This window comes from Pipistrellus kuhlii, unplaced genomic scaffold (assembly GCF_014108245.1).
Source record: "Pipistrellus kuhlii isolate mPipKuh1 unplaced genomic scaffold, mPipKuh1.p scaffold_m20_p_13, whole genome shotgun sequence".
Taxonomy (NCBI): domain Eukaryota; kingdom Metazoa; phylum Chordata; class Mammalia; order Chiroptera; family Vespertilionidae; genus Pipistrellus; species Pipistrellus kuhlii.
The window spans coordinates 13,244,162-13,257,186 of NW_023425438.1; the positions used below are offsets into that span (position 1 = coordinate 13,244,162).

Genomic DNA, 13,025 nt, shown 5'->3' on the forward strand with positions numbered 1-13,025 from the left:
TGTTGTTGCTGCTCATGCTTTTTCTGTGATATCTATGCATTCATTGCCAAATCCAAGGTCATGAAGGTTTGCCGCTATGCTTTTTCCTAAGGGTTTTATAGTGTTAGCTCTCACATGTAAGTCTTTGCTCCATTTTGAGTTAATTTTTATATATGGTATGAGGTAAAGTTCCAGTTTCATTTTTTTGCATGTAGATATTTAGTTGTCTAAACAGCATTTGTTGAAAACATTATTGTTACCCATTAAATCATCTTGGCATCTTGGTAAAAATGAAGTTGACCATAGACACTTCATTTTTTAAAATGGACTTTCAATTCTATTCAGTTGATCTGTATGTCTACCCTTAAGCCAGTACTCCTTAGCACTGTCTTGATTACTGTTGCTTCGTAGCAGGAAGTGTGACCTCTCAACTTTATTTGCCTCTCTCTCAGTCTCTCTCTCTCTCTCTCTAATATTGGGGGCAGTGGTTTACCCTGTGTCCTCTCTCCTCTCTATGGATCCAAGATCACAGTCGATTTTTCAGTGTGTTCAGTTTTTTGCCTGTTGTTAGGATAGAGTAGATAGTTCAAAACTCCTTACATGCAGAATGGAAAACTTAAAAAAAAATATATATTTGTATTGACTTCAAAGAGGAAGGGAGAGGAGATAGAGATAGAAACATCAATGATGAGAGAGAATCATTGATTGGCTGCCTTCTGCATGCTCCACACTGGGTATGGAGCCCACAACCCAGGCATGTGCCCTGGCAGGGAATCACACAGGGAATCCTGATTCATAGGTCAACGCTCAACCATTGAACCATGCTGGCCAGACTAGACTTGGCTGGTCACAGGAAACCCTTGTCCCCATCCACTCCAGGAGGACCCATTTTCCCCACCTCCCACTGCACACTATTCCTTATCTCTCAGTCATAGAAAAATTTAACTCCTGGACAGGCATATTAACCGTCTATTGACTATACAGGCATATATAATTTATTATCCAATCCAGGACATATTTAAAAGTGAAAGGCGGCACTATTAATAATTATTATGGGGCAAGACTTAAACCAGGAGTGTCCTGGTTTGTACCTATAGGTATAAATGTGCGCTTTGTAAATACTCGAGGGGAAGAAAGTGAAGACCCAACTTCCATCGTAAGACACTATCAAGTGTCAGCAAAATGTTAGATTTTTAAAATATTTTATTGGAAAAGTACTAAGAGCTCTTCAAATGTGTGATCAGCAAAACTGTCAAGTAACTTTAGAAAAATCCTCACCAGGGTATGCCGTTTAATTTTTATTTTGAGAGAAAGGGAGAAAGAGAAAGATCAGTTGCCTTCCGTGTGCATGGGAGAAGGCTCCAACCCACTGAGCCACCCTGGCCAGGGCTCAAGTAGCTTTTCAATAACCAAGGACGATAAGGTCTACCCTCCCCATGTGGCAGGAGGGTTCTTCTTCTTCCTACCTGAGGTGACTCTTCCTCCTTCACCAACTACAAGGCACTTCTTCGTGGTAGGTTGGACCTGTATATAAAAGTCAACCTGCAATTCTGAGAGAAGAAATTGAGGATGATGGTAGCCTAGCTGCCGGCTGATTCAGAGTTCCCCAAATGCAGCTTATTATAATTGGCCAAAGCCTGATTTCACTGTCTCTGGGCATTCATTTCTCCATGACGACATGCATACAAAGGCACCCAGCGTCTTCCTAGGTACCTTTATTTTTCTCTTTGAACCGCCTAAAACCTGCCAAATGGGTGGTCATGTCATTTTTCACCCAAACACAGTGGCCTTTTGGCAGTTAATGAAATTCTTGTGTGCCCCCACGTTATGGGAATAGAGGGTAACACACACATGCTGGCCAGGTACCATCCCAGGGACTCAGCATCCTGCCAACCAGGTGATGGTGTCGCCACCTGGCTCAGAATGTGCACACAGCTCATTCCCTTATAGCCAAGTGCTTTTCCCAGTCATTGCACTTGGTCCCAGGCGGCCTTATTTGCAGGAGGGTTGCTGATTTGGTGAGCGCTGGGGACATTCCCCTGCCGCCAATCATTTCCCCACACGACCTGAAATTCCCTCATTAGGGCTTTGTCTTTGGGGGCTCAGAAATAAGTACACGTGACTCCTCAGTACCGTAAGCGACAATTTCACGCTCTCTTTAGTGGGAAACTGGGCTGATCATTCCTCTGCACATCTGGCTGAGGCCGGAGAGAAGGCAGAGGAGTCTTGATACAGGCGATGGGGTTTGGGGGGGGGGGGGACAGTGGGCCAATCCAAGGGTGAGGTCCTGAAGGTCCTCAGACATACTGGCCTCGGGACAACCTTTTGTCGTGGGATTGTTACGAGGCCATAGTCCCATCAGCTAACGGCTCCACTGGGTGAGGAGGGTTTCCAAAATGGTGGCCAAGAGACAAAGGGGAGGTAGGGAAAGCCCGCCCTCTTTTTTATATCTAACTAGAGGCCCTATACACAAAAATTCAGCCCTGCCTGTGCCCTCTCACAGTCTGGGACCTCTTAGGGGATGTCCACCTGCCAGCTTAGGCCCATTCCCTGGGAGGTTGGGTTTAAACTGGCAGTCAGATATCCCTCTGGCAGCCCGGGAGCCCTTGGGAGATGTCCAACTGACGGGGAACGGGCCTAAACCGTTAGTCGGACATCCTTGGTGCTCCTGAGGCCCAGGAGAGGCTCCCACCACGGCCGCAGCTGGCCAGCCATGAGCCCGCTTCTGGCTGAGCGGCTCTCCCGCTGTGGAAGCACACTGACCACCAGGGGGCAGCTCCTGCATCGAGCGGCTGTCCCCTGGTGGTCAGTGCATGTCATAGCAATTGGCTGTTCCCCAGTTAGGGTCAATTTGCATATTACCCTTATATAGGATGCTTCCCTGACAGTTCTCGTTTCAGAGAACTTAGCCACCTTGTCCTGGGAAATCTGGTGCCATGAGCCTTGGCCTTGTTCCCACCAGGAGTCAGAACGGACAGCTGTGGGGTCACTGCAGCTCCCATCTCAACTTTTCTGAATCCAAGTGACTCTGCTCAGGCCTCCCAGGGAGATGCTTCCTGTCTGCGGGAGTGACCCATCAAAGCCCGGTCGCCTCGGCCACGTGAGCATTGCCTCCTCTCCTGCAGGAGAGGCCCTCCCCCAGCCCCTTCTTCTCTGAAGAAACACAACGGAGACCAAGTGAGAAGTAGCTACCGTTTAATACAAACCTGCACCAGAACACAACGTGCCAGGCTGTCTTGTTTTTGCCTCCAAGGGGTGGTCAAAGCACGGGACCACGTGTTGTCTCGGGGTTGACACAATCTTAGCACCATGACTTTTACAGAGGAGTGAGGTGGGGCGTGTCCCCGGGTGCTGGGGTGCCGGAGGCTTCATCCCGACCCTGGGCTGTGCCTGCCGCCTGGGCAGCTGGAGGGGGTGTGGGTTTGTGTGGTTCTGTGGTTTCCGGGTCGGTATTGGAAAAGCCCTCGTGACGGCATTGGCTTGACGAGAGACCTACTGTGGACTCCTAGCACTACACACTCACACACACGCACACACAGGATAGCACAATTTTCTGTAACTGAACCCCACAAACCTAGAGAGCAGCTAAGGCAAGAACAACAGTATTTATTCAGCAAGTACAAGACCAGTTTGAGAGCTGCATTCAGTGCAACCAGGAGCCAGTGGGGTTGGTGATGGAGCTGGCGGGAGCTCTACACGGGGGTGAGGAGTGAGCGGTGGGGGCTGACCATGTACTTGGTGCCTTGAACCTCCTTCTGATTTTTCATCTAGAAGCTCCTGGACGAGGGCGGGGTTTCTGTAAGGATCAGGGTGGGTGGAGCGGAAGGCCTATGGTGGTGGACCACGTGGTGAAGACGTGGCCTCCCGGAGCCCCGGGCCATGCGTCTCTCAAGCGGAGGCACTCCGAGAAGGTAAAGCTTTCCTCGCCCAAGCAGGGTTCCTCTGCCCGTGGGCCGCCACTCCTGCTTGGCTCTTTGGCATCTGCCCAAGGCCCGTGACCCAGCACTACCCCAGGGGTCCGGGCCATCGCTCCCCAGGCCCAGAGCCCTTCCTACGCCTGTGCCGCCATGGCTGCCCCCCCTCCCCCAGTGCCTCTGCTGCCTCTGATCCCTGGGTTACGGTCTCGGTCAGATCAGCCCCTGAACGAGAAAGATGAGCGTGAAGGGACAAAGGCAGATGTGGACACAGCTCAAACCACATGGCCAGACCCCAGCGTGTACGTAGTCCGGGCTCACACGGGGAATACACATCCATTTGTTTATGACAGAAATCTACCTACCTGTGCAAAACAAAGCAAAACGCCTACCGGGGAGTCTTCTGACCGGTTAGACTCCGTGGGATCTACCAAGAGACCTCACCCCACTCTTCCTTTCCACAGCTCTGGGGGGAGACGGCCATGCCCTTAGGGGCCGTCGCGGGCACTTCTGGGGTCAGAAGGCCTCCACCTCCTGGGCCTCTCACCTTTGAAACGGAATCACACGCGCCCGGTGATGGGAAGCACGTGAGCGCTCGTGTATGGAAGTGCTTCGAAACACGAAGGGCACGATGTACGGGGCAGGACCGCCAGCCCAAATGTGCAGCGTGAGATCACTCCCCCGAGGGGAGGACAAGGCTGAGCAAGGGCAGGCGGCTGGGAGGTCACCAGCCTCTAGTGTTTCCGCAGAAACCTCCTGGAGCTTCGGAGGAGGGAGGAGGCCACGGCAGGTGAGGGCACCGTGCTGTCCACGGGGGGGGGGGGGGGGGGGGGGGGGGCGCGCGGGCAGAGCACAGCAACGCGGGCCCTCCCGTCAGGTTCTGCTGGCCTGGCTCCTCCCCTGCACCTGGCCGGCCACACCCTAATCCCGCTCCCCCTCTCTCAGCAGGCATCAGGCCTCTTGCCAATCACACAGGGGGAGCAGCCAGGCCTCGTAGGTACAGCAGGGCGATTTACAGGAAGTCGGGTGTCTGACAGACGGGAAACGCCTTCTTGCTCCCCAAAGGTCTCCAGGGCCAGCATCCTGAACATCCTCTCGGAATGCAGGCAACGAGACCGGGAGGGGACGCGATGGGAACAGGGCCTGGGATGGGGCCTGTGCAGCCTGGAAGACTCGATGGGGGGAAGTGGGGCCCGTAAGTCTAGCACCCCCTCCCCCGGTCCCAACCCCCGCCCTGGGCTGTCTGGTTGGTGTGGAGTGCAGCATCTCCTAAGGTCCACATCTACTCCTGTTGCTATGCTATGCTAGGACACAAAGCACCGTTATTTTCCACAGGGATGCACAAACAAGTCAAACCAAACCACTGCGCAAACCAAACGTGCAAAACAAAATCCTGTACACGCGCCCGGCACCCGCACCCTGCACCCCGCCCAGCTCGCCCTTCCGGGCCTGGCTCCCAGAGGGCGGGGCGGGGAGAAGCAGCCGCTGGAGGGCACAGTGTCCCAACAACACCCACACCCAGGGTGTCCCCACCGCACCCACACGGGGCCGGGGCCGAGTCAGGAAACGGGACATCCTGGGCGCCGCTGGGCAGCGAACACCTGGCTAACTGGAGGAAGGTGGCCACGGGGTCTAGGGGGAGGGAAAGGGAGTCCTCTTAGACACGTCTGCTAAAGTGCTCTGGACGCCTGGCGGGCCGGCCAGGGGCAGGGCACCGAGCCCGGGCTTCCCCGGAGCCAAGAGGAGGGGCCGGGCCGGGCTCGGTGCGTCCTGTGGGCTTGCTGGGCGCCCCAGGCCAGGGCGGGACAAGACTGCGGCAGGAGGGACACATCCCGAAGCGCCTGCTGGGTCGGCTCCAAGCACAGGGGTCGCGGGTCGGACATGGGAGGCTCCGGGCCCTGCGGCCCCTCCTGCCACGGCAGCTGTGCGGGCGGGCGGGCGGGCGGGCGGGCGTGCGGGCTGGTGGCTGCGGTGCATCCTCACGTGGGGGGCTGGGCGGTGCCTTTACCAGATGCCACTCGACCGGCCTCCGGGGGGAGCGAGGATCCGGGCGGAGGCCCGCTTCGGAACGTGGTCATCGATCTGAGAGCCTGCAGGGAGGGGAGGAGGCGGAGGGTGAGGGGGGCTGCTAGGCCCTCCGTGGGCACGGTCCGCGTTAGCCCTCACCACGCCATCCCGGTTTACAGGCCTGGACACAGGCTCAGGGAAGCGGAGTCACTTGCTCTCTGGTACACAGAGTGTAAGTGGCAGAGCCTGGATTTGAACCAGGTCTTCCTCGTTCAGAATCTCCACGATTCACTCACTGCCCCCCCCCCATGCCACCTTCACTGCTCCCACGCCTGGACATAGGGTCTCTTGTGGGCAGCTCAGACTATGGACTGGCCCCCGGCAAGTGGGCCTTTGTCCATATGCCTCAGCGAGCGAGAGCGAGAGCGAGAGCGAGAGCGAGAGAGAGAGAGAGAGAGAGAGAGAGAGAAGGGGCATCATTGTTTGCAGACCCTGAAGGTTTCCCCCTTTTGAATGCCACGCCTGAGTTAGAACCGGAGGCCCGGTGCCCCAGGGGGCAGTGGGGCAGTCTTCAGCCTGTCCGGTCTAAAACAGATACGGCTGGGGGCACTGTGGTGGAGACGCAGGCGCCAGCCCAAGCGGCCCTTGCTCTTACCAGAGAGGCTGAAGCTGGACTCGTGAAGGTCCCTCATGCCCCCGTGCCGGGTCACGGGCCGGGTCGGAGTGTCTGCGAGCGGCGTCCCCATCTCTTTCTTCCCAGGATGCACGACGACGGCTACATCCCCCAGGTAGGGAGTGCGGTCCACTCCCTTCACCTTCAAGGTCTATGAGGGGAGGAGGAGGAGGGAACGACCCCATCAGAGCCAGACTCCACCACCAGAGCCTTCTCGATGGCTGCCGTTCTGCTCAAGACGCAAGTGACTGCCTCAGAGGCCTGCTTTGCCTCGAGCACAAGGGGTGGAGGATTATTTCCTTGTGCCTTCTATAAACAGTGCACGTGTGTGTGCACACATACACATGTGTGTGCACTGGCTTGCCCTCAATATATATTTTTTTAAATTTTAATTAAATAATTTTTTAAAATTAAATTATTATCTGTGTACATATACCATCGCCTCCTCTCCCATACATACCCTCCCTCCCCAGTTTTGTGTCCATTGGTTGTATAATACTTATATGCATGTATACAAGTCCTTCGGTTGATCTCTTATCTCCCCCAGATCTTCCTCCCCTCCCTGCTGTAGTTTGACAGTCTGCTTGTTGCTTTACTGTCTCTACATCTATCGTTTGGTTCGTCAGTTTATAATGTTCTTTATTATCCATAAATGAGTGAGGTCATGTGGTGTTTCTCTTTCATTGACTGGCTTATTTCACTCAGCATGATGTTCTCCAATTCCATCCAGGTTGCTGCAAGTGATGAGAATTCCTTCTTTTTTATGGCAGCATAGTATTCCATTGTGCAGATGTACCATAGTTTTTTGATCGCCCTCAATATTGGTGGGATCTTTTCCAAGGTAGCAGGTGAACTTCTGAGATAGTCCACCCTGTAGGGCACCCCTCGCCTGGAGCAACGGCATTCCCCTTACTTGCTGGGTTACCGAGAGGCCATGAGCTTCTCCAGACCTGGCCTGGCCACGTAAGTGTTGGGGGGCCCAGACTCAGCGAAGACCACCCAGCCCACTGCAATCACAAGGGAAGTGGGTGCCTGGGAAAGAGCAGCTCCAGGCCGAGACAGGGAACCCGTCCCTGAAGGACGGCAAGAACCCTCCCAGGACCAGCGGCCAGCTCAGCCGTGAGCAGCTCAGTGTCCCCTCGGCTCCGGGGGCACGAGGACCCTTCCGGTACATTTACTCCGTCTCAGGGACTTCCTCCCTACTGGTCCTGTTCCCAACGTGACACTCCCGGCGACAGGATGCAGTGGGGAAATAGAGTGAGGACGTCTTTGAGATTTAAAACAATCACATGAGCCGAAACCGGTGTGGCTCAGTGGATAGAGCGTCGGTCTGCGGACTGAAAGGTCCCAGGTTCGATTCCAGCCAAGGGCATCTACATTGGTTGCGGGCGCATCCCCACTGGGGGATGTGCATGAGGCAGCCGGCCAATGTTTCTCTCTCATCGATGTTTCTAGCTCTCTATCTCTCTCCCTTCCTCTCTGTAAAAAAAAAAAAAAAAAATCAATAAAACATATTAAAAAAAATAAAAAAAAGAATCACACGAGCTGCCCCTAACGGGGACCTTCCACCTCTTCCCGCACATCCCCTTCCCCGCCCCTCGCCTCACCTTTTCCCTCTGGACCAGCTTCTTGTAGACGGTGTCTGGGAAGGACCGCAGGGGGCAGAACTTGCCGGTGCCCTCGGCGCACATGAAGACGCCGTTCTCGCACACCACCCGCCCCCGGCTGATGGTGACCAGCGGCACGCCGTGGCAGCGCATGTTCTCGTACAGGTTGAAGTCTCCCCCCTGCACCTGGGTGCTGGCCGAGATGGTCCTGGCAGGAAGAAGTGTGGGAGAGGGAGCTCTGAGGGGAGGCAAAGGGGCGCAGCTCCATGGGAACAGAAGGTGCTCACGGGGGAGGGCTGGAGTTCAGGGGGAGGGGGTGGTGCTCAGAGGGAAGGGAAGATCCCCAAAGGCTGGTGGCTATGAGCTGAACTGCGTTCCCCAAATTTACGTGTTGAAGTCCTAACACCCAGTACCTCAGAATGTAACTGCATTTGGCCTTTAAACACCTAATCAGAATGAGGTCCTAGGGCTAGACCCTAGTCCACCCGATTTCCGGTGTCCTTATACAAAAAGGAAATGGAGCCGAGACCGGTTTGGCTCAATGGATAGAGCATCGGCTTGGGGACTGAAGGGTCCCGGGTTCGATTCCGGTCAAGGGTATGTACCTTGGTTGCGGGCATATCCCCAGTAGGGGGTAGGCAAGAGGCAGCTGATCGATGACTCTCACTGATGTTTCTAACTCTCTATCTCTCTCCCTCTCTGTACAAAATCAATAAAAATATATTAAAAGAAAAAAAAAGAAAAAAAAAAGGAGGCGCCAGGAGGACACACAGGGGAAACACCGTGTGAGGAGGAAGAAGACGGCCATCAGCAAGCCAAGGCGAGAGGCCTCAGGATGCGTTCACCCTGCCGACACCTCGATCTGACTTCCGGCCTCTGGAACTGTGAGGAGACCGGTTTCCGCCGTGCCGGCCCCCCACGCTGCGGTGTGTGTTAGGGCAGCCCTCGCCCGCTCCTGCACTGGGCTGGACTCTGTAGGGGTCTTCCACCACCAGCCGGCCCATCACAGAGGCGGGAACCAGCCCCTGGCGCCAGGATGCAGAACAGGGCTCCTCCAGGGCCTGACGAGGGCAGAGTGGGGACGGTGGCAGAGGGGTGTGGTGGTGCCCGGCGTGGCCTTCCTTTCACTTTCGTCTTCCCGCACATTCCTGCCTGCCCTGTTCCCTGCTGGCTTGGGCGCCTAGAAAAGTGCCCGCCAAGCAAATTCAGGGCTGGGCCAGGGTGGCCTTACAGCTGTGAGCACGCTAAGCACAGAGTTCTATTATTCATTAATTATTGCATTACTTACTAATATTAACCTACTTTTTGCCACCCCTGTATTTGATGACTGAATGACATTTAATATCAAAGACACGATTCTCATCGGCCCAAATCTTCAAGCAAAAATGATGCCCTAATTCAAATGTGTCAAACACAAGGCCCGCGGGCCAAATCCGTCCTGCCAGGCCTTGCAATGTGGCCTGCACCGCGCTGTCATCACTGCACTCCGCTGCGTTTCCATCACAATGACAGTTTATGACTGTTCAGTAAACCATTCGGCCCGCGATTTAGGCTGGATTTTAGATTTTGGCCCCTTCTCTGATTGAGTTCGACACCCCTACAATTCCTGCTGATCACTCCTGACACGCTTCATTCTCGCGTTCAACACACGCTCACGCACGCCGAGGGTGCCGGTGCCGTGCGTTCAAGGAACCGCCCGGAGCAAGAGGAGCCGAGGCTGGAGGAGCCAGGGACGGAGTGCTAGGCCGTCTGTCCAGTTCGGCCACACAACTAGCTAAGGGATGTGGGGATCCCTCTACTCTCTGGACTTTGGGAAAGGAAATCAGAACCCCAGGCTGGAGTGCTTCTCGGGGCTGTGAGTCCAATGAAATGAGACAATGGATGGGCAGCTGCTTTGAAACACTGTCAAGCGCTGTGCGAGGCCGAAAATAGTCATTCCGCTGAACACGCCTCAGGGCACACTCCCCTGTGCTAGGAAGAGTGCAGAGAGGCTGTGCTTTTGGGATTCTGTAACACAAGCTCTCACATCCCCAGCCCCAAGCCCAGCCCCGGAGGCTGACAGCAGGCTCACTTTGTGGCTTCGGGGTCCCACACCACCACGTCGGCGTCGGCTCCCGGGATGATGCGGCCCTTGCGGGGGTACAGGTTGAGGATCTTGGCCGCATTGGAGCTGGTGACGGCCACAAAGCGGTTCTCGTCCATCTTTCCTCCGACCTGAAACACAGCAGAATGTCAAGTCAGCCAGGCCCGGGGGCGCCTCCAACCCCTGGGCACCCCTGGCTCTGGCCTGTGGCCTTGAGTCGGTCGGAACAATGGTGCGGAGGCGGACGGCACCACGGGCACCGTTTCAGACGACCAACCTGCTCCGCTTGGTTCCAGGCACCTGCTCACGTCTTTCCCCTTCACCCAGAGGCAGTGAGCGGGCCCTGGTTCCACATGGCTGCCTCCCGGGTGGCAATCTATCCCCGACTGTAAACCCAGCTCAGCTCGGCTGCCCACCAGGGACGAGTCAGGAGTCTCCCTCACCCACAGATGGTCATGTGTTCTGGGCTCTGGAAAGGCATCCACCCACCCACCCCTGACAGCACCCGTGGACTCCTCCCTGAGCTGCTGCTTAGTCTTTTTTTAATTTTATTTTTTTTATGCCAAAACCAGTTTGGCTCAGTGGATAGACCATCAGCCTGTGGACTGAAGGGTCCTGGGTTTGATTCTGGTCAAGGGCATGTACCTTGGTTTCGGGCACATCCCCAGTGGGGGATGTGCAAGAGGCAGCTGATCAATGTTTCTAACTCTCCATCTCCCTTCCTCTCTGTAAAAAAAAAAATCAATAAAATATATTTTTTTTAAAAATTATTTATTTATTTATTTTTTAAAATTTCTTTTATTAAGGTATTACATATGCATCCTTATTCCCTCATTACTCCCCACCCTCTCCATTCATGCCCTTACCCCCCTGTTGTCTGTGTCCATTGATTAGGCTTTTATATATTTTTATTGATTTCAGAGAGGAAGGGAGAGGGAGAGAGAGAGATAGAAACATCAAAGATGAAAGAGAATCATTGTTTGGCTGCCTCCTGCATGCCCCTCACTGGGGATCAAGCCTGCAACCCGGGCATGTGCCCTGACCGGGAATTGAACCAGCGACCTCAATCACTGAGCCATGCCATCCGGGCTGGTGCTTAGTCTTGAGGACGCCAGACCTCTGTGGGCTCTGACTCTCCTGCATCTGGATAGGGCCAGACCAATCACACACACTCTTCAGGAGCAGACCTGGTAGGTGGTATTCTAACAAGTCCCAGCCCCTACCTTTGTTGAAAAGGAACTGAACAAAATACATAAAGGGCCTTAACATGCTCACTTCCCTTGCCCCAGACTCCTCTTCTAGGGATTAACTAGAAATGCTGACACACTCATGAACGAGAGGTTCCCTGCAGCCCCATTTCTAAGTGCAAGAATCTGAAACAGCCCAAGGTTTCAAACATCGGGAAAGGATGAACTTCCACTGGAGAAGACATTTAGCCATGAAAAAAGATGTTTTTAAAGAACTTTTACTGACATAGGAAGCCACTCAAGATATGTTCTATGAAAAACAAGGAATGAATCCAGTTATTAAAATAAGGTACAGTACACCATAGAACTAGGAGGAAACATACTAAAATATTAAGTTTAATTTCTCGGTGTAGAATTATGGGAAATTTTTTTTCTTTCTAATACTCTTCTGTATTTTTCAAATTTTTATACTAGGCCAAATTACCTTTCTGATCGGGGGGGGGGGGGGGGGGAGAATATATTTTTGGTTCTGTTTTTGAGTGGAACAAGGAGCCGTGGCTGACCCGGCCCTCCTCAGGGTGAAACCCCCACTTAGACCAGAGCGGGGAAGGGCCCCCCAAGAACGTACCACGCCCCTCTCCCAGATGACGCTCATGCGGTCCTGCACGCCGCTCACTCCGTGCGGGATCTTGGTGAAGTCCTCCTTGCCCATGGCCTTCTGCTTTGTGGTGAAAGGCCGGTGGTCGGACGCCACAATGTTCAGAGTGTCACTGGGTGGAGAGAAAGACGTGACCAGTAAAGGGAAGCAGGCCAGGGCCCCGGAGGGTGGTGACAGGTACAGGAAAAGGTCTTTGCTTGAGAACCAGGCAAAGCTGCTTTCAATCTCAGCTCTGCTATTGAGTAGCTGTCTAACGAGTTACTCAAACTGTGAGAACCTCAGTCTACTCATCTGCAGAATGGGAATGGGTGCTGCGTGTGGCAGACCATCTCGGTCACAGGAGACACTGAGAGTTGTTGACTTTTAAGAGTTAAGATAGTGGGAAGAGAAAAAGTAAACATAAGAGTTTAGATGAAGAAGAGGGTGGAAGTAGTCTGACTACCATGGAACCATTGCAAACCCCCTCTCAGCTCCTTCCTCACCCCCCACCAGAACCTGCTGGTCACTAGCATGTGCTTGGTAAAGCACACAGGTTCAACATTCAGCCTCACAAAGGACTCGAAGCCATAGCCTTCCCTGGATGTGGGGGCTCTGATGGCCCAGAGGGGGAAGGAGGGACAACACAGAAGATCAGTTTGTCTTAATAAGCCAGCAACGGCAAGCAAGTTCACTATCACTACCATCCATGACCATCCTGAGACAACTAAGAACTCGGGGCAGAGATGACAGCGAGAGAATACATATGGTGGCAAACTCCCTGCCTAAGGGAGGCAGATGGCTGGCCCTTGTTCAGAGATCTCTGTAGGCCTCAGAGATGGCGAAGGGCAGAGGAGAGAGAATGCCTACGTCACCCAGACCAGGGCAACCTCCGGGAAACACCCTAGGACAGCGGTCGGCAAACTCATTCGTCAACAGAG

The 13,025-nt window shown here is 54.2% G+C and overlaps 1 protein-coding gene across 1 annotated transcript in view; it reads right to left on the reverse strand.

The window, feature by feature from the left end:
• Positions 1–5,837: 5,837 nt before the first annotated feature.
• The window catches only part of DPYSL5 (dihydropyrimidinase like 5), a 55,309-nt gene continuing 48,121 nt past the window's right edge, over positions 5,838–13,025 (reverse strand). Inside the window, exons 9-13 of the mRNA XM_036434984.2 lie at positions 12,079–12,220; positions 10,252–10,394; positions 8,181–8,388; positions 6,556–6,724; positions 5,838–5,983 (exon numbers count right to left, since the gene is read on the reverse strand). Coding sequence (XP_036290877.1) covers positions 5,898–5,983; positions 6,556–6,724; positions 8,181–8,388; positions 10,252–10,394; positions 12,079–12,220 — 748 coding nt within the window. The 3' untranslated portion in view covers positions 5,838–5,897. The remainder of the gene's footprint in view (positions 5,984–6,555; positions 6,725–8,180; positions 8,389–10,251; positions 10,395–12,078; positions 12,221–13,025) is intronic.